This window comes from Microtus ochrogaster, chromosome 19 (assembly GCF_000317375.1).
Source record: "Microtus ochrogaster isolate Prairie Vole_2 chromosome 19, MicOch1.0, whole genome shotgun sequence".
In the NCBI taxonomy this organism is placed as follows: domain Eukaryota; kingdom Metazoa; phylum Chordata; class Mammalia; order Rodentia; family Cricetidae; genus Microtus; species Microtus ochrogaster.
The window spans coordinates 52,543,670-52,571,545 of record NC_022021.1 but is presented as its reverse complement, the minus strand read 5'-3'; the positions used below and the strand labels follow the sequence as shown (position 1 = coordinate 52,571,545).

Sequence of the window (27,876 nt, the reverse complement as noted above, 5' to 3'; positions counted from 1 at the left end):
ATATGTGTGATTGATAGTGTGTATATCTGTGTATGTGTGTGATAGTGTGTATATGTGTGATGGTGTGTATATGTGATAGTGTATATCTTTGATAGTGTGTATATGTGTGATTGATAGTGTGTATTTGTGTGATGGTGTGAATATGTGTGATAGTGTGTATGTGTGATGGTGTGTATATGTGTGATGGTGTGAATATGTGTGATTGATAGTGTGTATATGTACATGTGTGATTGTGTATATGTGTGATGATGTGTATATGTGTGATTGTGTATATGTGTGATGGTGTGTATATGTGTGATGGTGTGTACATGTGTGATGGTGTGTACATGTGTGATAGTGTGTATATGTGTGATGGTGTGTACGTGTGTGATTGATAGTGTGTATATGTGTGATAGTGTGTATATGTGTGATGGTGTGTACGTATGTGATTGATAGTGTGTAGAATTACAGGCAGTTGCCACCACGACTGGCTCTAATTTTCATTGATTTCAATATGGTTTTAAAATATCCCTTTGGATATCTTCTTAGACCTTTGAATTGCTTAAGAATTACTCTCTTTTTTATACGTACTTTAGAAATTTGTTTTAAGAATATCTCATGTTTGCAGGTTTTCTCGTTTTCAATTGTTGATTGTAGTGTGATTCTAATATGGTCAGAAAACCTACTGCATATGATTTTAGTTTTCTTAAATCTGCAGAGTGTGTAATGACCCAGCGTTATTTCTGTGCGAGAGTGTTCCCAGTTCCCTTGAAAAGTGTGTTGTTGACTGGAATGCTAGTGAATGTCAGGTTGATCTTCTTGGCTGATAGTATTCCGTTCAGTTGGAGGATTTTCTGTCTAGTGATCTTGTTACTTACTAAAAGGGTATAGTAGTTGGTTTTCTCATTTCCTGTATGAAATACCTGACAAGAAGCAACTTTAGAGAGAAAAGGTTTATTTTGACTCTCAGTTGGAGGAGAGAAAAGTCTAGGCAAGAAAGGCCTAGTGACTAAGGTGTAAGGTGGCTGTTCACATTGCATTTGCAGTTAGGAAGCAGACAGTGATTACTGTCAGCCTACTTTCTCCATTTTTTATTATTTATTTATTCGTTCTTTGGTTCTTTTGGAGACAAGGTCTCTCTATGTAGCCCTAAGAAGTGGTGGTGCACACCTGTGATCCTGGTCCTCGGGAGTCTAAGGCAAGAAGACCTAGCATTCAGGGCCATGCTTGGCTGCCTAGATTTGTCTCCAAAACAAACAAAAAATCAAAAACATTAATGAAGACTCTATTCAAGGCTGTTGAGATGGGCACAGGCCCTGTTGTAGTGAGGGAAGAAGATTCTGTTCCTGGTATGATACGGGCATGTAACTGTTTTAGCTGACAAATAGGAGTCCATAGATGAAACATTGCTAAGAGGAAAGGAGGGAGGAGAACCTTGCTGGCACTGGGGGATAATGAAGGATAAGTGGTAGTATGAGGGGTCACGGTGAGGGCAGGGAAGAAGTGCACTGGTGTGCCTAGAGTCGACTGTAAGCCTAATTACACTTTGGTCAAGCAGAGTGTCAGTGTCTGCTGTTTCTAAAAGCTTCTAAAATAATCCCCCCAATTGAATTTCTATTATACTATTTTCAATTTTAAAAAGAATTAAAATCTTACAATTTTCTATTCTTAGCTGAGCTTCGATCTTTATCTATTCCTGGAACATACCAAGAGAAGATTACTCACCTGGGGAACTCTCTGATGCGTTTGACATCTCTAAAATCCTTGGATCTCTCACGTAACTCCTTAGTTAGTCTTGAGGTGCGTTTTAGGCTTGTTAAAATTTATCACTATCAGTATCAGAGGAGCATATTTTAATGGTTAAAAAATGCAACCTGTTTTGAAGCTGCACAAAGAATGCTTATAAACTGCACATTTAGAATATAACATTAAGTGTTATATTGTCACTGCTGTTCATCTAAAGCTGTGTCTCACCCATCCCATCATATCTTTAACCTACTTCAAATACCAAAGTAATGAACTTTGTAAAGAAGGTGAATTATCTTTAAATTGAATGAAACAAGATCCTAAGGACCAAAGTGTGCATGCCCGTCCTTCTTCATCCTTTCTTCTGCTGTGTTTCCTCTTCCTGTACTTCATCTACTCAAGGCCTGGCAGCGTGTATCTCGACCCAGTCATGATGACAAAATAATGAGTTCCCCAAAGTTTGTATAAATACTACTTAGGTCTCAATTCAGGGAGGAGGGCCTTGCCTTGAAAGGAACATACGATATCACTGCCTGGGAAAATATTACTTAGTAGGGACCATTCTTGACTTAGGTACAGGCTCCAGCTTTGGCTAAAACCAAGGGTTGACTCCTCTCTCAACTCCCAAACTTTAGCCTCCTGATCTGAGTGTGTGCAGAGTAAATGAAATTGTGTAAGTTATATAGCTTGATTCATACTGGCCCTCGAGAGAGAGTTGCTGTGCTTATTGCTGTTGAGACTCACAAACCTGTATTTAGACACCCGTATAGTTGCTGTCCTATATGGAACATAGAACTTCACAAATGAGAACATGTTGCATTGTTAGTTTTTTTCTGGTAATGTATATGTTCACTATAAGTATGTTTAAATTGATTGGCTCCTACCAATATCTTATTTTTCATGATGCACTACTTGAGGTATTTTCTCATTAACAGGGCATTCAGCATCTGGTCTTCTTGGAGAGTCTCAATCTCTACTACAACTGTATTTCTTCATTAGCAGAAGTATTTAGGCTCCACTCCCTAACAGAGCTCCAGGATGTGGACTTCCGGCTTAACCCTGTCGTGAAAAATGAGTCTGACTATCGCCTGTTTGTTGTGCACATGCTCCCTAAGCTCCGACAGCTGGGTAGGTGGAGGAGCCACTGTGCTCACACCCTCATATAGTGGAGTCATTTTTGTGCTCCTGTTGTTCCCTGGTGGAAGCTGAAGCTGGTTTTTTGCATTGGTGGTCTAAATCCCTGTTGGCTCTGAAGTATCCTTCATCTTCACTGGGTTGGTCTTTCTAGCCAGCCAGCCCAGGCTAATCACCAAGTTCCAGGCCTACTAAGAGACCTTACCTCAAACACAAGATGGCTAGCATTTGAGAAAAGACACCCACAGCAGTTTACATATGACCCCCACATGCACACATACATGTACATGCACTAACAAACACACGTACTTATACAGCACATATACACACACATAACACTACCAACAACAACAACAGCAAAATGCCAAGTTTACAGTCATTCTTTAGTTAATACCTTTAAGTTCCCAGGGTAGTTTCTTGTAGGACAAGGAGCTTGTAAACATTTCCTGACCTTTCTATTGTTATTGGGATCAGACCTCTTGTCATAGTGATCATTGGAAACCTTCCCCTTCTGAGCCCAGAGGTCATTAAAGTAATAGAACCCCTGAAGGTCTATTAGAAATATTAGAAAAGCCAGGCTATGGTGGCCCACGCCTTTAATCCCAGCACTCGGGAGGCAGAGGCAGGCGGATCTCTGTGAGTTCAAGACCAGCCTGGTCTACAAAGCTAGTTCCAGGACAAGCTCCAAAGCCACAGTGAAACCCTGTCTCGAAAAACCAAAAAAAAAAAAAAAGAAATATTAGAAAAATAGACCACTTTTCCTTCATAGCAAATGCCTGCAAGCAAAGATGCCATTCAAAGTCTTTTGGAAAAAGTGTAGATGCCAATTTTTGGGTCGGTGGGTAAAATGAGTGAAGATACTTGCTGCCAAGTTGATGGCCTGATTTAATTCTGTTCTTTGCAATGGTATATGTACACCCACACTCATACACATAAATATATTCATAAATTAGACATAATTTAAAAAAATAGATGCTGTTTTTCAGTTAACAAGAGCAAAAAGAGACTGATGTGACTTGAGTGTCTGCCTGACTCTTGTATGTAGACAGGCAGGCGTTGGTCAGATCTGAATCAGCCTCGCTTTTATACCCAGTACATAAATGTAGGAGAGACATGGTCTGTCAGTCAGTCTTCCCGTAGATAGTCTTCATGCCAGCCTTGCACAATCGTTCCTCAGCCCTGGGAGATGGACACTATATAAGACCTGTTCTGTGAGATTATTAGTAAGTCAAGAGCTTTCATGAGTGAGCATCAGATTGAACTCATCCATACAGTCTGAGCTGTCGTGTCTTAGCACCAATGACTAGAACGTTTTGATTATGAACTGATCTTTCATGTGTAAATGGAATTCTGATACCTTAAACTCCCTTTCTCTGCATCTTGAAGATTTTTCTAGAGATAGCAGAAGAATTTAGCAGCGTGAAAGAACATGTTCCTTTTGTTTCATCCTTCTGTAACAGTAAATTAGTGGGGATGAATTAGTCCTTGCAAAACAGTTCTTTCTCTGGTCAGCTGTAGTTTGGTTATTGCCAGAAGTCACCTTTTTAGCAACTCAGTTGGAACTATTTTCTTCAATCCTCTAAAGGTAATTTGAGGACCTGACATAATAGTCCTGAGTAAACGAGCTAGCCTCTAGTCCAACAGGTTTCATTTCCCAAGAGCTCAGCTCCTAGGGCAGAATGGGCCAGTAGCAGTGGTGGGCAGAACTGTCTCGTTTGTGGCTGGTAGTCTGTTGCCCCTGAAGTGGTGACCATGTGTCTCTAGCCTCAGTACAGCTGTTGGTCAAAGGCTAGAGGGTGCTGAGTGCCTGCATCTTCTGTGTCTTGTCCCACAGAGCCCAGCTGCAGCACATTGTGAGCGCTGACAGAACTGTTTCAACCCCATGAAAGCACAGGTGTGTACTCCTGGGGGCATGAACACTGTTAGACCACAAGTGCTGAGCAGATGGACTAGGTGCCCAGAGCACATTGTTTAGTTAAAACATACTTGGGACCTCTATGTTTAATTTGACTATAGTTGGGAGGATAAGTGCTTATGTTCTATTCTTTATTTGACTGTTTAAGTAACTTATAAACAGTTGAGGTTGCCTTTGTTTTTAAAAGCAGTACAGCTATGAGTAATCTTGAGATTCTTCAGTTTTTAATCACTGCCTTCCCCTTGCCAAAAACGTTTAGATTCAGAATCATAAAAAGTTTATACGGAGAAAGAATGTAAGAGGTTCATACACAGCAAAGGGATGTTAGTGATATTAGAATCACTGGGAAAACCCTGTCCAAAGGCCCTGAATCAACAGGTGCTAGAGGGGGAACTTTGATTCTATACAGGGCCTGGAGAGGGGCTTGGTCCTTGGTACCTATTGTAGGTAGGAATTTGGAAGGCTCTGGAAGTTTTGCATTTGCTTTCTGGTAGAGGAGTCCAGGATTTACTGCCTCTGACTGGAAAATAGCTCAGTGTAGACATGTTCCGTTAGAGAAGACACATGTAACTTTACAACATTGTGGGTTTTCCTCACTCTTTACTATTTTCTATAATTTTGTGCCAAAGTAAATACCATTTAGGAGCTGGCATGGGAACGTATCCACATGTGCAACTAGAATGCTACTATAAAATAGGAGAGTTCCAGGAGTAACTGAGGTCCTCCTCATCCTCAGGTATTTACATAAGAGGTTCCAGGAACTCTTGGTCAAAGCCTTCTGAGGCCTCAGATCTCTGGTGGGAACATTTGGGATTCTCAGTCCTTGTCAGTGTGTTGTAGACTCATCTGTGCAGACCTTTTCGCTTATGTGACAAGAAACATCCAGTGTCTGGCATGCACATATTTAATAAACATTTAAAAAGCATCTTAAATGTATGTGCACTTCATATGTGTCCTACTTTTGCAGCAGGCATTAGCCTGTTCCAGTAGCAGCTCATGGACAGTGAGCTTTGAGGGCATAGGCTAGCCTCTTGGCATTGCACTTGGCATTGTTGGGAAGCCAAGTATAGCCACCAGAGCTCATAATTCAAGGTTGATACATGCCATTTGCTGATGAGAGCTTATGGTTGAGTCAGCCCTGGCACCAAAGTCTTCCTGTATTGTGAGCTCCAGAGTAGGGGAACTGGGCATGACAACTCTCATGAAAAACATGGCAATTGCCGGGCGATGGTGGCGCACGCCTTTAATCCCAGCACTCGGGAGGCAGAGGCAGGCGGATCTCTGTGAGTTCTAGGCCAGCCTGGTCTACAAAGGGAGTTCCAGGACAGGCTCCAAAGCTACAGAGAAACCCTGTCTCGAAAAACAAAAACAAAAACAAAAAAAGAAAAGAAAAACATGGCAATCACCTGCCCTTGCTGTTTTCTATAGTTCTTATAAATTTTGTCTTTAGATGACCGTCCTGTGAGAGAGAGTGAGCGAAAGGCTTCTCAGCTTCATTTTGCTTCAGAGAATTCACTGGACTCAAAGCAGAGCTTCTCGGCTGCTGTAACAGCTGGAAGGTATGCACTGATGTAGTTCTGCTCAGAGATGGACTTCAAACTTGCCTGTTGACAGAACATTCAGCCGTCAGGCATGAATGTCTGTGCGCCAACTGCCCTGGTGATGGAGTAGATGGTGGTGCAGATTCTGTCTCTCTGTTCAGATGTTTTTTTCAATACTACCAACCCATTTGAAACAGGAGAGCTGCTATGCAGACAGCCATACCACAGAGCCTTGCATTTCTGATCTCTTGGTGTCTCTAGTGTCAGCTTTTTCCTTTGTTTTGCTGTTCACATTATGACACTAATGGAGAACATTAGCATATCTTGACCCCGTTCTGTATTTTTCTTTTTGTTTTTAAATTTTGTTTTTTTTTTCATATATGTATATTGTCTTAGTTAAGGTTCTGTTGATGAAAGGGTTTATTTCGGTTTGCACTTACAGTTCATTTACCAAAAGAAATCAAGACAAGAACTTAAACAGGACAGGAACCTAGAGGCAGGAGCTGATGCAGAGGCTATAGAGTGAGTGCTGCTTACTGGCTCTCTCCTTAGCCTGTTTTTTTATAGAACCAGGACCACCAGCCCAGGCATGGTACCACCACAATGGGCTGGACCCTCCCCCACCAATCTCTAATAAAGAAAATGCTCTACAAGCATCAAATGTTATGATTTGCATTTCCGTGATGGCTAAAGATGATGAACAATTCTGTTTCTCAGCCATTTGAGATTCTTCTGTTATGAATTCTCTGTTTAGGTCTGTACTCCATTTTTTAATTGGATTATTTTTGGGGGGATGGTGTCTAGTTTCTTGAGTTCTTTATGTATTTTGGAGATCTGTCAGATGTGGGGTTGGTGACGATCTTTCCTTTTCTGTAGGCTGCTATTTTGTCTTATTGGCTGTGTCCTTTGCCTCACAGAAGCTTTTCAGTTTTATGAGGTCCCATTTATTGTCGATCTCAGTGTCTGTGCTGCTGGGGTTCTATTCAGGAAGTTTTTTCCTGTGCCAATGTGTTCAAGGCTACTTCCCACTTTGTCTTCTGTCAGGTTCAGCATAACTGGATTTACATTGGGGTCTTTGATCCACTTGGACTTGAGTTTTGTGCAGGGTGATAGATATGGGTCTATTTGCATTCTTCTACATGCCAACATACAGTTATGCCAGCACCATTTGTTGAAGATGCTTTCTTTTTTCCATTGTATGATTTTGGCTTTGTCAAAAATCTGATGTCCATAGATGTATGCATTTATGTCAGGGTCTTCAGTTTAATTTCATTGATGCACCTGTCTGTTTTTATGCCATTACCATGCTGTTTTTATGATTTTACCTCCTTAGTAGAGCTGGAAATTGGGGATAGTGATACCTCCAGAAGTTCCTTTATTGTACAGGATTGTTTAGCTAACCTGGGATTTTGATTTTCCATATGAAGTTGAGTGTTCTTTCAAGGTCTGTAAAGAATTGTGTTGGAAATTTAATGGGAATTGCATTGAATCTATAGATTGCTTTCGATAAAATGATCATTTTTACTATGTTAATCCTACTGATCCATGAGCATGGAGATCTTTTGATATCTTCTCAAATTTCTTTCTTCAAAGACTTAAAGTTATTTTTTTGTTCTCCTTTTTTTATAGTTTTTTATTGAGCTCTACATTTTTCTCTGCTTTCCTCCCTGCTTCTCCCCTCACCTTCTACCCTCTCCCATGGTTCCCATGCTCCCAATTTACTCAGGAGATCTTGTTCTTTTCTAACATGTGGATTAGATCCATGTATGTCTCTCTTAGAGTCCTCATTATTGTCTAGTTCTCTGGGATTGTGAATTGTAGGCTGATTTTCTTTGCTTTATGTCTAACAGCTACTTACTGCTTTCTGAGTTTTCTGTCCTGCCCAGTTCTCGCAATCATTAAGTCCCAAAGAAATCACACAGCGATCTACATTAATCATAAACTGATTGGCCCATTAGCTCAAGCTTCTTATTAACTCTTATAACTTACATTAGCCCATCATTCTTATCTGTGTTAGCAACATGGCTCAGTACCTTTTTCAGTGGTGTAGTCACATCTTGCTTCTTCTGTGTCTGGACAAGACTGCAGAGGGAGCTTCTCTCTTCCCAGAATTCTCCTGTTCTCATTGACCCGCCTCTACTTCCTGTCTGCTTATCCTGCCTATACTTCCTGCCTACTACTGGCCAATCAGTGTTTATTTAAAACATAATTGACAGAATATAGACAATTGTCCCACACCAACTTATGAATAAGTACATATGATATTTGTCTTTCTGGGTCTGGGTTACCTCACTCAATATGATGTTTTCTAGATCCATTCATTTGCCTGCAAATTTCAAGGTGTCATTTTTTTTTCTTTTTTTATGCCTAGAATTCCTTTCCAAGATCTCTCAGGTTTTATGTGGGTTAAACTGGCCCACATTAGCATGCCATTCTGTAGTCTGAGGCTGCTCATTCATTTCCCTGCCACCCATACCCAAAATAATCACACATAAACTGTATCATTACAACACTGCTTGACTTACTAGCTCACGCTTCTTATTGACTAGCTCTTATATGTTAAATTAACCCATTTCTACTAATCTGTGTATTGCCACATGATTGTGGCCTACTGGTAAGGTTCCTTTTCGTGTCTGTCTCCTGCTGTGGTTACATGGCTTCTCCCTGATTCCGCCTACCCTCTCCTCTTCTCCTCTGCTTGGAATTCCCGCCTTGCCCTATTCTGTGCTGCAATATGCCCAAAGTAGCTTCGTTATTAAATAATTGTATTCACAGCATGCAGAAGGGAATCCCATATCACCTGCAACTCATGACTTTGTCACGCATGGTCAGTTGTGCTAGGTAAGACCTTCTTCCAGGTCACTTTGTAACGAGAGCCATCCTAGCACTGAACTCTTCCCAAGAGAGGTGTGAGGGTCCCCTGTGGACTGTAGTATACATGGGCCTGCTGGCACTGAAGACTTTTCTTTTCCTTTGCAGACCACACCACTCCAGAACCAGATGTGCTGATACTTCAGCTAAGAAATGCTTAGTTATGGATGCTGATGATGAGGCTGTCCTGAACCTCATTGCTGAGTGCGAGTGGGACCTGAGCAATCCTCCTGGGAGCACGAGCTCCAGCCAGAAGGAACACGAGGCTGACCTCCATTATGCCCAAGGTGCGCTGCACAGCACAGTGAATCTCCATGGTTTAGGGAGGCTTTGGCTTCAGCGTGGACTTTTGATGCTTATAGTATTGACTTTGAATACTAGTATTTGGTTTATGGAATTAGAAAATGGAAAGTTAATGGATCTAATTTGAGTCTAGTCATAATTACAGTTGTTTGAGTATCAATCTCTCTCCGAGCATAGAAAAAATACCTGATATAAACAAGAAAGCTAGACGTCCACAGCACCTGAGGAGGAGCAGTCAGTCACTTGGCTCTTAGGATATGCCAGTGCTCAGGAGCCTGATAGGCCGGTGTACCTACCAGAATCTCAGAACTTCTCACACTGTGAGCTTAATGCGCACCAGAGACTTGCTTATAAACTTTAATGTCTTCTACTCCTGATGGGTTTCCTAGAGCCATTCATGCTGGGGCCAGCAGCTCCTGAGCCATATCTTCCCAATACTGCTGTCCTCAGTCCTCTTAATACTAGCTCTCCTCATAGGCGTGTGTTTGTTTATAATTTTACATTGTCTTTTCTTGAAGGGTTTTGATGCAGTGTTGGCCGTTTGTATGCTTTCTCTTTAGTACTTTAAAGCCTTCCTGCCCTGTTGTTTAATGGGCTTATTTCTCTTTTCGGTGTTGAATCATACAAATTATGTGTGGATTTTAGTTCTGAGACCTTTCTCTCAATCCATTTATTGATTGCCTTTTCACTTTCATAACAGTGATTCAAAGAACCAATAAGTCCAAGCAGCCACTTTTTCTATACTAGAATGTGCTGTGTCTCTATGACGCTTTTCCACCTCGTGCTATAGAAAGACAGTCCATATTGAAACAGTACTGAGTGCTGTAAAAGTGCTGCATTACTGGCCACGACCTCGCCCTGTAGTTGTTTTTTTTTCTTTGTCTTGTTTTGTTTTTAACTCTTTTTCTTTGCTCTTTTGGGGCCCTCTACCCAGCTCCCAAATAATCACAAGGAGACTTATCTTTCTTATTATGCCCAGTCTTAGCTTGGCTTGTTGCTAGTCAGTTTTTCTTAACTTAAATTGTCTACCAGCTACCTTTTGCCTCGGGGCTTTTTACCTTTTTCTATTTCTATCTATCTTTTCTTCTTCCTCCATAGCTCTACGTGTAGAGGGGTGGCTGGCCCCTGGTGCCCTCTCTTCTCTCTACATTGTTCTCCTTGTATTGCCTATTCTTTCTCCTGCCTAGCTATTGGCTGGTCACCAAAAATCTGGTGTTTTAGGCAGGCATAGTAACACAGCTTCATAGAATTAAACAAATGCAACATAAAGAAATGCAACACATATTTTCATCATTAAACAAATATTCCACAGCATAAATGAATGTAACACATCATCAACTAATATTCACATCTCCCCCTTCTAGTTACTCTGAGCATCTACTGAAAGAGTCATCATGTAATAACTCTGGACATTTGTTGAGGCAATTGGCTTGCATCTACTTCTGTAGCACAAGTAATAAAACCAGGAGACGAAAACTGGGGTTCAACCTGAAGATCAGAACAGCAAAACAGCCTAGTTCTTACCTCTGCCCCAGTCTGAAATGGCAATTCTTCCTTCAGGAATCTCAGAATGAGACTGTGTGTGGGAGCTGTCTCCTCCTATCTTATATTCCTCTCTAGTGCTGGGATTAAAGGTGTGCACCACTACCACCTGGTTTCTATGGCAATCAGTGTGACTACTGGGATTAAAAGTGTGTGTCACCACTGTCTGATTTGTAAGGCTGACCAGTGGGGCTGTTTTACTCTCTGATTTTCAGGCAGGCTTTGTTTATTAAAATTCAAATGAAATATCACTACATATTTTCTGATCTGTAAAACTGTCTTCCATACACTGCCACCCCATCTTGGTTACTTGGGATTGAGGCTTGTCCCCCTTGACCACTACTATTTTCCTGTCTGTACAACTACCTGGAATTCACTGCAGTGCTGACTGCTCTATTAGCATACACTGTCTTCTTTGTCTTATTTAATTGATTTAAGAAAAGTATATTTTATAAATTTCATATTTTCTCACAAACTTAAAATATAATTTTTAATGAAGTAAAACTTAAAATGTTTTTAATAAAATAGAGCCTGGACATCTGTTGAGTCCTTTGTCCATCCAGCACCAGTGTGGGGACTCAGCGAGGAGAGGCCACGAGAAGAAGAAAGGCAACCCCAGAGGGTGCTGTTCAGGCCATTTATCTCAGAACCATCTCTGTGGGGAGCTCGCCCCACAGCACGGAGTGCCAGAGGCCTGCCATGTGAACATGCAGCAAGCCCGCTTCACTGCGCACCCAGGTGATCAGTTACACAGTGTTTGATACAACTCTGACATTTTTTCTGATATCTTTATACATATACTTCATATTCTATATGAAATTCTGAAATATCATTGAAAAGGATTTGGCACATTGGAATTTATTTTAGACTACAAGTTTGTAAATTTCTTGGTATTTTCCTAGTGTGCACACATGTTCTTACTGTGCCTCTCACATTTCTTCCTATTCCTATCTAGCCCCATAGGCGCACATTTTTTTTTCTAAATACACAGGCCAAGCTCATTACAGTAGCTACATTTTTAATACAAAAGATGAGGAAAATTAAATAAGTTAATTGAGAGTACCATGAGCATCTATAGTTTAAGTGTGAAAACTTCCCACATAAGTGAACTTGTTATCTTGAGGCCTCTCTTGTTTTCATCACGTTTGAAGTACAATGGTCAGGGATGTGGCTGTCTAGAATTCTGGGCTGTGGCTAAGCCAGGGTCATGCCCCTGTTTAATAACTTCCCTACTTTCATTGTTCTTCCTGAGAGAAGAACATGTCTACCCCTCCACGAGGGTATTAGTGAGCAAGTACAGAGGATGTCCCATTTCAATTGTCCATTTCAGCCCATTTAATTTCTTGGAAATGCACATACATGATATTGTATCGAGAACTCTGTTGACACATCTGTGCCGTTGAGCTGATGCTGAGCAAATGATCACAGAAGTCTGGTACTTAATAAGGAGGGATTCTGTCTACTTCATCCAGGCACTCCTCAAAATCCATGTTTTATCACAGTTGCTTCCTGTGTGTCTTCCTCCTTCACCTCGTACTCCTTCCTCTTGTGTGTCTTTTTGTGTATGTGTGTGCATAGATACTCATGTGTTTGTTGCATATGCCTGTGTTTGATTGACACACATTTCACATTTATAAGTATGTATTTTTTAATTATAATATCAGCTTTTACATCCCAAAGAATTCAGTTTAATGAGGATTCTGCTCACTCTCTCTGTATTATAGACTCTGTGGATGTTGAGGACTGTGGTTCATCTTCTCAGAAGTCAAGTTTGTCATCACAAAATATATTAAATCCTTTGCCTGTTCCTGAGAAGTACAGAAAGCGAAGGATGCCTGGTGGGAGATTCCAGGTGCCTTCAGACCTGGAGTGTCTGAGCTGCTTAGAGAGGCCTGATGGGCCCTCCGGCCTCGAGGACAGTCTGAGCATACAGGATGGCTTGGAGAGCCACAGTCAGGTGACCATGTCTCATCCTGAGGCTTTGGAGGCTGAAGAGCAGATGTCTCATGGCACAAGTGACCCCAGAGTGGTGAGCAGCTGGAGTAGAGGGGTCAGCAGCTAGAGACGTGCCTCATTCCCGCCAAGTGTGTTCCAGTGCTTGGTACTTGATCCTCATGCTGCATTGTTGTAGTGCTCTGGTTCTGAGAGGCAAGCACAGCCACAGCCTGATTTCCCCATATTTAATTTGTCTCAGAACCTGGAGTCAGGCTTTATGGCAGGCTGAATCATCAGTGACTGTCATGAAGGGAGAATCCTGGAAATACATGTTATGGTTTCTCAAAGATTCATTCCTGCTGAGGGGATTAAGACCTCCCATACCCTCAAGGACCTACAGGCTTCAGGAACTACTTCATTTGGCTTAGAAGCTGCAGGGGATTCAGGGTGGTTGATTCTCTGATTGGTCCTAAGCTGCACCTGAGGTAAAGCAAGGGCAGCTTGTACCAGACCTTTTCTACTGGGTCACCACCCAGTTCCCAGATCATGACATAGAAACTTCTCATTAGTCATAAGGTTCAGCTCGTTTCTGGCTAGCTCTTTTTAACCTAAACTAACTTGTTTCTCCTTATCCACCTTTGGCCTTGGGACTTTTTACTTTTCTCTCCTTCTCTCTCTTGCGTTCACTACTTGTATCTGACTGGCCACTGCCTGGCTTCTTCCCTGGTTGTGTCCCTCGCTCTGCTCTGCTCTTCTCTTCTTTTCTCTTTTCTCCTTTTCAAGCCTAGATTTCTCCTCCTATTTATTCTCTGCCTGCCAGCCTCACCTGTTCTTTCTCTGCCTCGCTATTTTTTGTAGTTCTTTATTAGACCAATCAGGTCCTTTAGGCAGGCAAGGTAAAACAGATACAACACATCTTTACATAATTAAACACACTTCCTTACATCGTTAAACAAAGAAGATAAAGGCTGGGTGGTGCACACCTTTAATCCCAGCACTCGGTAGGCAGAGACAGGTGGATCTCTCAGAGTTTGAGCCTGGTCTACAGAGTGAATTCCAGGACAGCCAGGACTGTTACACAGAGAAACTCTGTCTTGAAAAACCAAACAAAAAACTTAAATAAATGCAGCATAAACAGATGTAACACACCTTTACACAGTTAAAGTAATAATCCATAGTATAAACAAATACAGCACATCTTTGCCCAGTTAAAATGATATTCCGCACAGAAGCTGGCTATTTGGAGCCACAGTTAAGGTCACTCCTGGGATTTCTGAACCATGTTAGAGACAATGGCTAGTTGGTTACAAAGTGTTAGTTCTGGGGGATGCTTTCGTATGTGATGTGATGTGACCATGATGATTTGGAAAGAAGGAAACAGGAGGGGGGAGTGCTGTGCTGTTACAGCCTCGTGAGGGGCCAGCGTCACAAACGGGTGTCTGTTCTCAGCTCAAGGTTCTGCCCCTGGACACACTTCTTCCATAAAGGAGACAAGCGTTTTATACTCAGTCATGTTGCACTAGAGACCTAGTTTTCACAGTGAGCTGCCAGCGTAAAGCCGGTCTTGTGATTGTCTTCATCATAGCTGTCTCCTAAACTCTGCTCGGCGGTGGTGCCTGAGCAGAGGCCTGCTCTGGAAGTGGCACTCCTGGAGGCGCTCCTCGACCTAATAGACAGGTGTGCAAGCGGCAGTGGATCCCTGCATGGCAATGAGGCATTTCTTGGTGAGTCGTGGCAGCATCTACTAAGCTGTCTGCTGTCTTCTGATTTTCTATGTGCATCTGGTTGAGGACAGGGCTGTGGATTCACAAAACTTCAGGTATGTGATAGGAACCCAACAAGACTGTCTTCCCTAGTGGAGATTAGGTAGGTCTGTTTCCTTCTGCAGACTGGAGATTCAGCATGAGAGTGTGCTGGGGTTCCTCATGCAGTGTTGTGCTCCAGGCCTAGGCGATGACTGCCTTCTCCAGAAGCCTGGGCTACAAGGAGTGTCCTTTTGGAGTCAGGCTCATCAGCACTGAGGTGCCTAAGCTACTGCCTGCCATGGCTCCTGTCTTAGTCAGGGTTGCTATTCTGTGATAGAACACATAACCATAACCAAAGCAACTTGAGGAGGAAAAGGTTTATTTGGCTGACTCTTCCACATCACAGTCTATCCTTAAAGGAAGTCAGGACAGGAACTCAGAGTAGGAACCTGGAGGCAGGAGCTGATGTAGAGGCCATGAAGGGTGCTGCTTACTGCCCTGCCCCTCTTGGCTTGTTTCTTCCAGAACCAGCACCACCCTCCCAGGGGTGCCCCCACATGGGCTGGACCCTCCACCATTAATCACTCATTAAGAAAATGACCTACAGGCTTGCCTACAGCCCCATCTTATCAGGCATTTTCTTAATTGAGGCTCCCACAGATGACTTTAGCTTGTGTCGTGTTGACTTAAGGTAGCCAACAGTTCCTGACCTCCCCTTGAGGTTGTGACCTTTTTACTTATTCCTGGATCAGAAACCCTGGGAACAACTGTACATTTATCCTTTAACCAGGGCCAGTGTCTTGCTGCAGCAGAAGTGATCCATGGTAGCTGTGATGCTCACAATGCCCTGGCCTCCTTGGAGTTTTCAGGCCAAGCTACATCTTCCTGATGTGGCTACCTAGTATATGTGTCCTTCTCTCAAAGGTTGCCTTTTTTGTAATTAAAAGCCATGTTCATTCTTAGCTGGTCAGTGGTGGCAAACACCTTTAATCCCAGCACTCAGGAGGCAGAAACAGGCGGATCTCTGAGTTCGAGGCCAGCCCGGTCTACAAGAGCTAGTTCCAGGACAGGTTCAAAGCTACAGAGAAACCCTGTCTCGAACAACCAAAAAAGAAAAAAAAAAAATGTTCATTTCTCATAGAGAGGCAATCAAGGTACCAGTGTCTGAGTTTTTTATTGTTGTTGTTGTTTTTTTTTTTCCTGTCCTCTGCTTTCAGATCACATAGCTATGTAGTGAGGATTTTTTTTTATATTCCATCCTTTAGCTATGATATGGTAACTCTACTTCCTTTTGACTTCTAGCTCAGGCCAGACATGTTTTGGCATCTCTTCAAGAGTTCACAGTGGCTCGGGACAGTTCAGCACTTGAAAAGGAAGGAATTAGTTACCTGTCTCTTGAAAATAAGTCCCTGCAAAGCCGCCTTGCTGAGCAGCAGCAACAGTATACTGCCGCAGTGAACAAGGTGACAGCAGAGCTCAACAATTCGAAGAGGGAGCTGGTGAGCTGTGTTCCCTACTGTTTTCATTTGTTCATGGGTCGGACCTCAGGACAAGGGCAGTGCTGACTCTTGTGCTCACAGCTACTGTTGGAAATATTATGTTAAGGAATGTTACTTTGTTTAACTCTGTGAAGCTGTGATACTTTGCCTGTCTAGAACACCTGGTGGTCTAATAAAGATCTGAATAGCAAGGCAGGAGAAAGGATAGGCAGGACTGGCAGGCAGAGAGAAGATAAAGAAGGAGAAGAAGCCAGAGAAGGAGGAGAACATCAGGGGTCAGACATCCAGCTACACGGCAGTCCGTGAAGTAAGAGTAAGATTTACAGAAGTCCAGCACTTGGGAGGCAGAGGCAGGCGGATCTCTGTGAGTTCGAGACCAGCCTGGTCTACAGAGCTAGTTCCAGGATAGGCTCCAAAGCCACAGAGAAACCCTGTCTCAAAAAACCCAAAAAAAAAAAAAAAGATTTACAGAAGTAAGAGAACAGGAAAAGCCCAGAGGCAAAAGGTAGATAGAATAATGTAAGTTAAGAAAAGCTGGCATGAAACAAACCAAGCTAAGGCCAGGCATTCATAACTAAGAATAAGTCTCCATGTGATTTATTTGGGAGCTGGGTAGTGGCCCCGCAAAAAGAGCCAAAAGATAAAAAGCATCATAATACTACATACACTCCCCCTTGCTGCTCCAGAACCAAGCAGTTTCCCCTATTAGCAGTTCTTTCTCCAGGGCTTCCCCTGACTGTTTCACACCCAGATCCCAGAAAACAGTGAACTTATGATGATGTTGTTGCTGATTGTCAAACTTCTGCCTGGCACTGTCTTCTCAGAGTCTGCATGGAAGAGATGGGAGAAGAAACGAACCAGACTCATTTTGTCACTGGCATAGGCTACATAAGGTTCTGATTAGCTAGGTCATCTGTGGTCTTTGCTCTGTTCTGCACCAACCAGACAACATTTGAAGGTTGTGTCTGAGTCTAGGGGACTCTCTAACAGCAGGTGGTACCCAGAAAGAACTATACAAACTTGGATGTCACCTCTAATTTGATTCTTATGGGATTGTATCATGTGTACAGTATTGGGGTGCCCTCATTTCTTTTAAGCTTATGCTGATAGTTACATCAAAGGCAGAAGGGTCAGACCACAGAGCCACCTGTGAGTGCACCTACCAGAGCAAGTATTAATTGTCTGCTTAGCTCTGTGGCTTTGTAGTTCATAATAACCTCAAAATGAGCCTTGAACCAACATGCTGTGGCCAGCCTCTGCAATAGAATGAGATTAACTAAGCACAAATCAGTTGCCAAGGGTCCACACTCTCATCTGAAAGCCTGGCACGTCAGGATGTTCTTCCAGGCTCCCTCACAGAAAGTCTTGATGCCATGTGGTCCTCTGTATGGGCTGCAGGAGTTTTTATGATACCAAGAAGGGGTTGCCAGTCTGTCCCCACTGCCAGTGTGTATTGGTCCATCCCTGGCAAGGTGAGCACCTAGGAACTGTGTGCACTCTAAGCCAGTGGGTTCCTGTAGCAACTGCCTGGCTTGCCTCCTGCACTGGTCACTTTATCTGTAAAATAGATGGATGTACCGCAGTATTTCTGGGAGAAAGTTTAAAGTTGCCTTTAAATATCTTCATTTTGGGAAGATCTGCATAAGAGATGACACTTGAAACCTCAATTTAGAGAAAATGAAAGAACAACGAACTGACACAGATGGTCTCTGGTATTGAAAACACTGTGGATCTCCTGCATGTGCACAAAACTCTGGCATCTGGAGAGAGCCCTAGCCCAGTGAGCCTTGACTGCTGTGCTGAGTATTGTCTCTGTGGGATTGTTGGCCCCATGGGACACAGCATAGTCTTACAAGAAAACCATAAAGTAGTACCTGTTAAGGCAGACACAATATGAGTCAGCCCTGCTGGATCTGGAACAGCGGCACCCAGAAGTCAGTATTGCCCTGCTGCAGTATTGAAGTAATGCACAGAAGTACCTGTGCTAAAGGGCAACCTGAAGTGTCAAGACAGGAACAGGTCTGAGTGAGTGAGCTGAGGCACTGTCCAGAGTGACTGTTGTCAGGTCCTGATGAGCTTCACAGGGTAGAGACCTTAGCCTGCATGGAGCTTCCTGTGACATCAGAGAGAGACTCTGCCCCTAACCTGGTTTCCTTAATACAGTTTCCAAGCCAGATGTACCTGCCCAGTCTGGGTGTGTTCAGTCCTGTGGCCTGTGCCCATCACAGCCTGAGTGTGATTGAGAGGTAGGAGCTGGCACAACCCACTGCTGAGAGCTAGTGCCAGAAAGAAGAGCCTGTGTGGGTCCTCATTGTGAGATGCTTTGAAAGAAGATTTAAAGCTGCAGCTGAGAGAAATGATTTTGGGTCTGGCAATCAGCCTTTAATAGGAGGCATCATGCCTAGTGGGTATAGACGTGCAGAGAGGGTAGGGTTGAAGCACACAGAATAAGCTCACCCATTTCCTGTGAACTGGACTTGGGTCTTGATGTGTTGCTAGTTCTCACTCCTCTTCTCCAACCCCTAAGCTGCAGGCAGGTGAGTACAGATGTGTGGGAGCCCTAACTTCACAGGCAGCTAGCATGACTCCTGTCAAGAAGCCTGGTAACTTGTACCACCTTTGCAACAGCTGCTATTATGACGCTGATGGTAGTCTTGGTCTCTGTCTTATGTTCCATTCTTAACAGCCCAGTTTGTGTTCAGCATTTTCCCTGCCTACGAAGATAGTAAGGAGCCCAGGCCTCAGTTCCTACTTGTGATAGGGGATTACTGATAGAATTCCACACATTTGTAGACTGAGAAGCCATATCATAATGGAGTTCCCATAGGAAGGATGCTAATAATATTGACTAGTATAGAGGCCCTGGGGATCCCTGTGACAATGGGATCCTCATGGAAAGAGAGGGCCCAGTCATTGCTCTTCTCGTATTGCATCTGAATTCCTCTGGTGTATACCCCATTCCCTTCTCTCCTTTCCTAGTGTCCTTTTGCTTCCAGTGGGTAATTAGGGTACCCTACTGGTGGGATAATATGCTGGAGAGTATGATTCTTGCTTTGTATTGTGATTCAGAATTATACTACAGCATATTCTCCCACCAGTAGGATATCCTACTGATTGTCCAGAATTTTATTCCATTCATTAAATATACTGACTAAACTTGACTTGTCTGCATCTGTTTTTTGTGCCTCTAGGACACATTGAGACAACATTTAGACAAATCTTTAGAAGAGAATAGTAACTTAAAATCTCTTCTGTTCAACGTGAAAAAAGAAGTAAAAAACTCAGACACTTCAACTGCATTAACTTTGCAGATCACTGGTAAGTACACAGTTTATTTGGTAATACTGCTTGGTAAAATTTGAGTGTTCATGCATGCATAGGGTAGACATTGTTCTAAGTCACTTTATGCCAGGAATTGGAATCAGTAAATACTGACAGAGTAGGTCTGGAGACCCAGCCCAATTGTTAATGGCTGCCTCTAGCAGCTCATCTGGGGCAGAATGTGGAGGTAACTTTTTGGCTGTTTCCACCACCATCTGAATCTTGACTCTTCTTGAAACTTTAAAGAGCCAGGAGGTAACTGCCTCATGCCTGATCCTTTGCACCATAGCCTCTGCCACACGAAGCTCCATGGGTGGGGAGTGCCACCCAGGTCTGACTCTTGTGTCAAGGTCTCCTCAGATCTCTTGCTGCTCACTATCAATGGGGTGTTTGTTGAATAATAATAATTATTTATTTTCCTTTTTTTAAGTTAGAGGGGATTTTTGTTTTGTTTGGGGAAGATATCTTTCCTCAGGTGCCATCTCATTTTATTTATTTTTCTCTTTTGAGATTATAATATGTCATTTTTCCATTCCTTTTCCTCCCTCAAGACTCCCATATACCACTTTCTTTCAAATTCATGCCCTCCTTTTTCATTCATTGTTTTTACATGCATATATATGTATGTATATATACTCCCAAATATAACCTGTTCAGTCTATAGAATGTTACTTGTATGTATGTTTTTAGGGCTGACCATTTGGTATTGGGTAATTTCTCTGGGAAAGACTATTCTCCTACTCCCAGAATTCCCTAGTTGGCTGTAGTTCTTTGTGTAGGGTTTAAAGTTTTGTAGTTTTTCCCCATCCATGTAGGCATGTCTGTTGTTCATCTCATGTTTAAGCAGTCATGTTGACAGGACTTTGGGTGTAGCTTCTGACATTACCAGGAGACACAGTCTCATAGCAAGCCCCTTGATCCTCTGGCTCTTACAGCCTTCCCCAGCCCCCTCCCTTCCACAATGTTTCCTGAAACTTAATTGTGGTGAGTTGTTTGTAGATGTGTCTATTGGGATTGGGATCTACAATTTTGCATTCTGACTGGCTGCTGTTTTCTATAATGGTCTCCATCTGTTGGAAAGAGATGTTTCCTAGATAAGGAGTTAGGGCTACACTGTGGCTATAAGAACAAATAAGATATAAAGTGTAGTTAGGGATTATGCTGGTTTGGTAAAGTGATGGTTGTTAGTTTTCCTCCAGGATTCATGACTTCACTAGCCCTCAGTAGTTGACTAGGTTTCCTGTACCAAGCATGATTTTCGTCTTGTTGAGTGGGTCTTAGATCCATAATGAGAGCTATTGGTTGCTGCCACGGTGTGTATGCCATATTCTGCATCCTTAGGGCTAATTGTGCCATGCTAGTCGGTTCTGTGAGACAGACCTGTGTTGTTCTAGCCTTGCCCTCAGTTCTAGTGTGATGCTCTTTATTGCTGACCTAACATGAGTTTTCTGACGTTCTGTAATTCTAGCTCAGGCTGCTCTTTATTTCTTGTCTCATTTTCTGTTTGTCTTTACTCATTTTAAATGCTGGATGGAGGGTGTACCTGTTTTGTGGACCTGACTTTCGAGAACTGTGGTTCCTCACACTCCTGCTGTGGCTGCAGGCTTTTCTGTCACTCATTTTACATGACACTTGTCCTCTGCGATTTCAAGGAGATAGCACCTTTTTTGACTGTATGGATCAGAAATACTACTGCTTTCTTTTGGGAACTTTTTGGTCCCCCCCCCCCCCTTCCTTCTCTCTGCTGTCATGGTTTGCTCAGCCTTTTCCAATAGCAGTTGTTTTTCCCAATGAGGGACCTGTTCTAAGAGGGATTGGGCTGGCCAGCTCCTTAGATTACACGGAACACCTGGTCTCCCCCTCACTAGCAAGGTGAAACCTTAGTTTAATCTACCATAGTCCTGTTATTGACCCAGGAAAATGGGTCTTTGGGGACGTTTCCACTTTGTATCTGTCAGATAACCACTAATGGCAATTACCCCCATAGACCTAGACATCATACACTACCATACCTCTGGGACTTGGCCTGGTCCTTTGGATTACAGACTTGAGACTCCTGTGGGGTTTGTGTTTTCATCTAGTGTCTCTTGAAGTTTGGTTAATGTGGGACTCCTGGCAGGTCCTAAAACTAGGCTGCCCCCTGCTGTCTTCCCTTTCACCCATGTTCTTGGGGAGGCTGTTATCTTGTCACAAATCATCACAGATGTTTAGACACTGCTGGTTGCTGAGACTGTATGCCAGTGCCATTGTCGTCATTTGCCATACTTTTCTTTCTGGCTGTCTTTATGTTACTGATACTGTATAGTTTCATAGCCTTGTATCTTCATATGGATTTATCTATATCCTTTGTTCAGATGTAGGGAGTCAATAAATGAGGCATCTCTTTTCCCCTTGACTTGGAAACTCAGAAATAATAAGAGTCATGTAGATTGAAAGAGAACACCTGCTCTGGCACTGGTAGGAAGGAATCAGTGGATACATCAGATGTGTGGCTACCACAGACTTCATAATGCTTCTCCCTAAGCCATAGGTTCCCTTATGGGTGCAGGTTGCTTCCTGAAGAAGGAGACTCTGCAGGCAGATCGAGTGGAGGAGTCTATATCTGTCATCACCATCTGCTTCCACACAGAGATGTGACTCCTCAGGGTACCAACTTTAGGGTATCAGGAATAGGTAGCAGGGGTATTAGTTCCCATTGACGGAGACATATTGCAGAATGCTGTCATCATCCAGAAACATAGGAAACACTGTGAAAATGCCTTGCTGAGAAAAGGTACTAAGTCATATGGCTAAACATAGATAAGAATTATGGACTAGTTTAAGTTGTAAGAGGTAGTTAGTAATAAGCCTGAACAATAGATCAAACAGTTTATAATTAATGTAAGTCTCTGTGTATGCCTTTGGGACTGAACTGCGCATGACCATGTGGGTCAGTAACTTCCGTCTACAACAGATGTTGTCATGATACTCTTCATCCCCATCTTTAAGCCTCTGATATTCTTTTTCCGGCTTTAATTTAAACCAGAATGGTCAAAATGTGTGAATGAACATCACTGCTCAATACCACTTCCTCTCTTCCTCCCTCAGGACTTCAGGCAAGTATGAAGCAGCTCTCAGGGGAAGTTGTGGAGCTGAAGCAGCACTTGGAGCACTATGATAAGATCCAGGAGCTCACACAGATGCTACAAGAGAGCCACAGGTCCATCTCTGAGTGGGGCACAGGGGGAGGCTGAAGCGCGGGTGGTCAGCACTGAGAAATAGCTGGCAGTGTCTCTCAGGAGTTGGTGTTCAGGGCCCACATGCATTGCCATGTTAACTTTGAATATCATTGAGTATCAATGGTCCCTTCTTGGTAAAAATGGAGATGATGTTGACTGCAAGGCATGTACTCTGAGATACAGACTGCAGTATACAGCCTGAGGTATGGATCCTGAGGTGTGTATGAACCAGGAAGTATGTAAGTGCATGTGAGAGATGGTGCGGTGTGATACAGTGTTCTCCCCTGAATCATGGATCCTCTGGCACGTCTTTCCCTTTCACTGCAGTCCATGGAAATTGTATTTTTACTTCTTGCTGTGTGGGTAGTCAAAGGGGACTACGAATGTTGGGTTGGGTAAAGCGGACCCCCGCTTTATTGAGGAAGTTTCTTCTGGGAAGGAGGTAAGAGCCTAAGTGAGAACAGGTCATGAGAGCAGCCCTATTCCCGGGACCTCTGGCCTGTAGTCACTGTTACCACTCTTTCCTCCTTTGTCCCTTCTAACCCTTCTCATTGTTCCCTTACTAGGTGACCACATTCCTTTATGTGGGTCAAACTAAGTAAGCTCTCCCTTTCAGTCATCACAGGTCTGGGTTACAGTAGTAAGAGGGAAAGGCTCTTGGCAGAGGAGACGGAGCCAAGACTTAGTAGGGAGGAATGGAAGGAAGGAATCTGAGTTACTAATTTAGAGGCAAAAACAATAACAGGCAAAACAAATACTCTTGGAATCCAATGGGCCATCTGTGGTACATCCAGTGACATTGGTGGTTGAACTCTCAACATCCTGACCCAGATATGGGCTGAAGAAGGTGCAGAACTCTGAAGAGAGTGGGGTCAGGCTTTCGTCCACTCGTACGCATGCCGATGTTATTCAGCAGTCATTTCTGTGGTTTAAACAAACAGGACCAGCACCTGCTTCATAGATTATTCAATGGGGTGACTGTCTTCAAAAGTGGCAGAGATTAGCGTTGCCTTGCTTTATCTAAACTTGTGATGCTATTCTCTGTGGCCTCCTGGGGGAACGGAGCAGTACTGAGAAATTGTGAAAAGTGCACTGGCACTTCTGAATCCAGCTCTGCTCTGTGCTGTTGCTGTGTCACGGTTGACCTGTATGACTAGGAACTAGAAATGTGGACGTATTGGGTCTTTCTAGAGTCAGAATATGGCTTTATTAGCTATAAAGTTACTATTGCCTTGTCATAGAAATGTGGTATGTTATTTCAGTTATTCCTAAATTCAGCTCACAGTGACCAGCAGTGCCTTTAGGAAACTTGCTCAAGCCAAGGGGTCGGGTTGCACCCCATGTATGGTATGGAAAAGTTATATACAAGGACAGTAGCCAGTAAGAAGTGGAAAATAATGGAGCCATGAACAGTGTTGGCCTTGGCACTGCTGCAGTTAGATAAACCTGCCCAGAACAAGGGTCTGGGATCCTTCCTGCTGTGAATTTCAGTTAGGCTGTGGGAGTTGGGACACGGCAGCAGGCTGAGTACTGGGAGGGACTCAGCAGTTAATCTCCTTTTCTCCTCCAGTTCCCTGGTTAGTACGAATGAACATCTCCTGCAGGAGTTGGGCCGAACCCGGGCACAACACAGAGCTGAGGTAGAGCAGATGCACTGGAGCTTCCAGGAGTTTAAGAAGACCACTGCCCTGTTCCCGCGCCATAGTTCCCGCCTTGGTGGCCGCCAGTCTTGCTAACTGTTCTCTCCTTCATCAGCTACAGCTCCAGAGTTGCACCTGGGCATGCATCTATCTGAATTCCTGGAGAGACTGTAATGACCTTAGGGTCCTCCAGATGTGTTCATGGTCTGAAGTTCAGCTTGCTTAACGTGTCCTAACGTGGTAAAGTCAACCCTGGGGCTTTGCCATATTTGAAACACATCCTGTTGTAAAGTAGTATTTTTTCTTCCTAATTCATAAAAGTTTTATATAACTAAGTTTTCATGTGACAAGCAGTCCTTATTTAAAGAACTAATAATATTGTTATGTTTAAGAAGTAAACATTTTATGTGGCTCTTTATAAATTATAACTGATTTTCTCATTGAATTCTTCAATAAAACAAGTTACATACAATAAGTAACAGTAAGAAATAAGTTCCAAGTTGTAATAAAAATAGCACTTATAAATATGAAAAACACTTTAAGAATTTGTATAATGTTAACATGTCATAGTTAAAAAAAAATCTCCTCACTCCCTACTTCACCCTTTGCTTGCAATAACTCCTGCAAATAAGCAGACTATTCAGCCAAAAGCGAGGGGAATAATTAAATGCACACTGTACAAAATGAAACCCAGATGACTGGATATGTGAAGAGTGCTCATTAGAAAAGGCAAAGTTAATCCACCAGGAAGATGCTCCTTCTGGTGTGAAGCCCGTTCAGACAGTGCCGGTGCTGCCAAGTACGGTCACTCTGGGGACTGCTGGGGTTGTTTGAAAAGCTATTGTGAATGTGCTGAAGGAAACATGAACATAGTGAAAATAAAGCCTCACTAAGAAAGGATTCTGAATATCTGAAAGTTTTTGAGCATTGTTTTGGTGTCCAAATATTAACACTTGGACTAGGAGTGCGTCTCCATGTAGAGTGCCTGCCAGACATACGGGAGGCTCGCACTGAAGGGGGCAAATAAAAACATGAAACACAGGAAGATCTACACTTTTCTCATTAGGAATACTCCTTTTTATTTTCTAATAGTGTTTCCAAGAGAACTTTCTAACTTTATTCTGGTTCTGTGGATCAGTCTTTTAATTATTAACAAATTTGGGGTACTATTTTTTTCTAATTTTCCCTTTGTGGTCTTTGTAATACTGTAAAATAAATATCTGGTTTGTGTTGGTTTTCAAACACACAGCACCTAGAACCTTTAGACTCTCTCAAGGGTGGTATCATTGTGTGCTAATGAGTTGTCTTCTGGCCAACTCCAAGTGGCTTCAGGATGTGACTGGCCACTAGAAAGATAGAGGCAATGTGACCTCCAACCCCAAGCTCCCAGAAGTGAAGGGGATGCTGGTTAAATTGATCACCAGTGACCAGAGTTAGTAATGCCTACATAACACAGTTTCCTCAGAAAGTCAAGAGGACTGCATTCAGAGAACATCTGAGGAGCTGAGCAACTGGAGGTTCCTGGAGGGTGGTACCCAGAGAGGGAGCTCTACACCTTCCCACACTTCATCCCACCTCTCTCGTCTCTATCCGTATAGGGACTTTATAATTGTTAATGTGCTTTCTAAGTTCTGAACTCTGCCTAAGCAAATTAGTTGACTCTTAAAAAGGGAGTTAAAAGAACCATAGTTTTTAGCCAGTCAGAAACAGGAAATGTGGACTTGTATAGCATGACTAATAAAAACCCAGAGACTGATATTGGGGTTCAAGCTAAAGATCAGAAAAGCAAAGCATCCAAGCCAGTAGAGAGCTCTTGCTTCTATGAAATCTTCAGACTGAAAAGAGAGCAAATTCCTGGCTCATCCTGGCTTATATGCTTCTTTAGTGCTGGGATTAAAGGTGTGCACCACCGCCCGGCCTCTGTGGCTTAGTAGTGTGGTTACTGGGGTTAAAGGTGTGTGCCACCACCGCCTGGCTTGTGGGGCTGACGAGTGTGGCTAGCTTTGCACTCTGATCTTCAGGCAAGCTTTATTTACTAAAACACAAGAAAACTATCACTATAGACTTGTTATGTTCTATTATGTTCTGAAGTTCCAAGGCAGTCATGGCCCTCAACCTGTGAGATCTGATCCTTCTTCCAGGGAATGATACCTGACTGGATTTGAATTAGAGGATGACTAGCTAATGTCTGCCTCGGAGTTGTTCGCTTGTTAGAGGGCAGAAATTGTCTTAAGGTCGCAAAAGTCTTGTTTGTTGACTGCTGGGGGGGGGGGGGGTATGTTGAGTAATAAATTTTGTTCTTTCTTTTAGGAGTCTGTCTTCCAGAATATTTGGTAGTTTGTCTATTTAGAGTTTTTAGGTGTGTATTCCACCTAGAATGAATTTCTGTGGTTGTTATGGAGGTTAGAGTCTACTGCCGTTGCTCTCCAGGGATCTGCACGGTTGCCCTAGCCCCAGGATTCCCTGAAAACACCTGCATTTCCACCTCAGCCTTGCCTGGACTGGTACTTTCTTTAGGACACATCCTTTCATCTAATATTCAATATGTCTGCCTGGTTTTGATCCTTTGCATTTCACAGTTTGCTGAGTACTGACTTCTGAATGAGTAAACATAAGTAAATTCTGTAACAGTATCTGACACTTAGTCAGCACTGTGCATTTTTTGCTGCAATACAGTGACAGGTAACAGTGACTTACAATCCTTGTCCTTGCTTCATCTGGATCTGCAACACTGTGCTGTCACCCGTTTTTCTTTAAGGAGAATACACTTTACAGTCTTTTCATCCCTGACATTTGGTAGGGCTTGCTGGTGAAGTCACTTATGCCTGGACCCTCCTTTGTGTTTATTTTATACCAGTTCAGTACGACTGTTACAAGGTGTGGCAGAGCCTGTTCTCAGCCACAGCCCAGCCTCTCCTGAGTTGATGTGGGACCATGTTACTAATAGAGGCAACAATGTGTGAGGAGCTGGGGTGTGTCCTGGCAGGATCACACACCGGAAGCGCCAGCTGCTGGGCCACTTCAGTGGTTGTCCTCATGGACCTTAGTCTCTGCCTCACAAGGTCAGAAAGAGTCTCCTGCCCAACCCTGCTCTGGCCCAGGTGGATTTTGTGTTCAGAGCAGTGAGTGAGTTTCAAGCCTCGACTTTGAGGCTTTAGGGGGCTTTCAGCTATGTTCTGTAGCTCCTAACCCTAAGTCAGGAGTTATATAGTCAGCTGTCTATTTCTGTTTGAATTTTTGTAAGTCCTGTATATCTTTGAATTAATTTATATTGCCTTGGTTTTCAGCCTATTTTTCGTGTAAAACTGGTAATCTTTTATTTGCGTTTTAATAGCTCCAGTATTAGAAGTTGTGCCAATGTGTAGACATGTTGTGACACCTGAGCTTCTAAATAAGACCTCAGTATCTGGGTAAGAGGATAGCCTCTGGCCTTTGGCTCTGCTTCAGCTTTCACACTACCGACATGCTCTTCAAGCCAGCAAACAAG

At 43.0% G+C, this 27,876-nt stretch overlaps 1 protein-coding gene across 1 annotated transcript in view; it reads left to right on the top strand.

Annotated features, from left to right (window-relative positions):
- Nucleotides 1-25,258, top strand: part of Cep72 (centrosomal protein 72) — a 25,800-nt gene extending 542 nt beyond the window's left edge. Inside the window, exons 2-12 of the mRNA XM_005356723.3 lie at nucleotides 1,652-1,779; nucleotides 2,661-2,853; nucleotides 6,225-6,333; nucleotides 9,295-9,473; nucleotides 11,560-11,769; nucleotides 12,756-13,060; nucleotides 14,552-14,690; nucleotides 16,014-16,210; nucleotides 19,402-19,528; nucleotides 22,619-22,730; nucleotides 24,320-25,258. Of these exons, the coding sequence (XP_005356780.1) occupies nucleotides 1,652-1,779; nucleotides 2,661-2,853; nucleotides 6,225-6,333; nucleotides 9,295-9,473; nucleotides 11,560-11,769; nucleotides 12,756-13,060; nucleotides 14,552-14,690; nucleotides 16,014-16,210; nucleotides 19,402-19,528; nucleotides 22,619-22,730; nucleotides 24,320-24,485 (1,865 nt within the window). The 3' untranslated portion in view covers nucleotides 24,486-25,258. The remainder of the gene's footprint in view (nucleotides 1-1,651; nucleotides 1,780-2,660; nucleotides 2,854-6,224; nucleotides 6,334-9,294; nucleotides 9,474-11,559; nucleotides 11,770-12,755; nucleotides 13,061-14,551; nucleotides 14,691-16,013; nucleotides 16,211-19,401; nucleotides 19,529-22,618; nucleotides 22,731-24,319) is intronic.
- The last annotated feature ends 2,618 nt before the right edge of the window (nucleotides 25,259-27,876 follow it).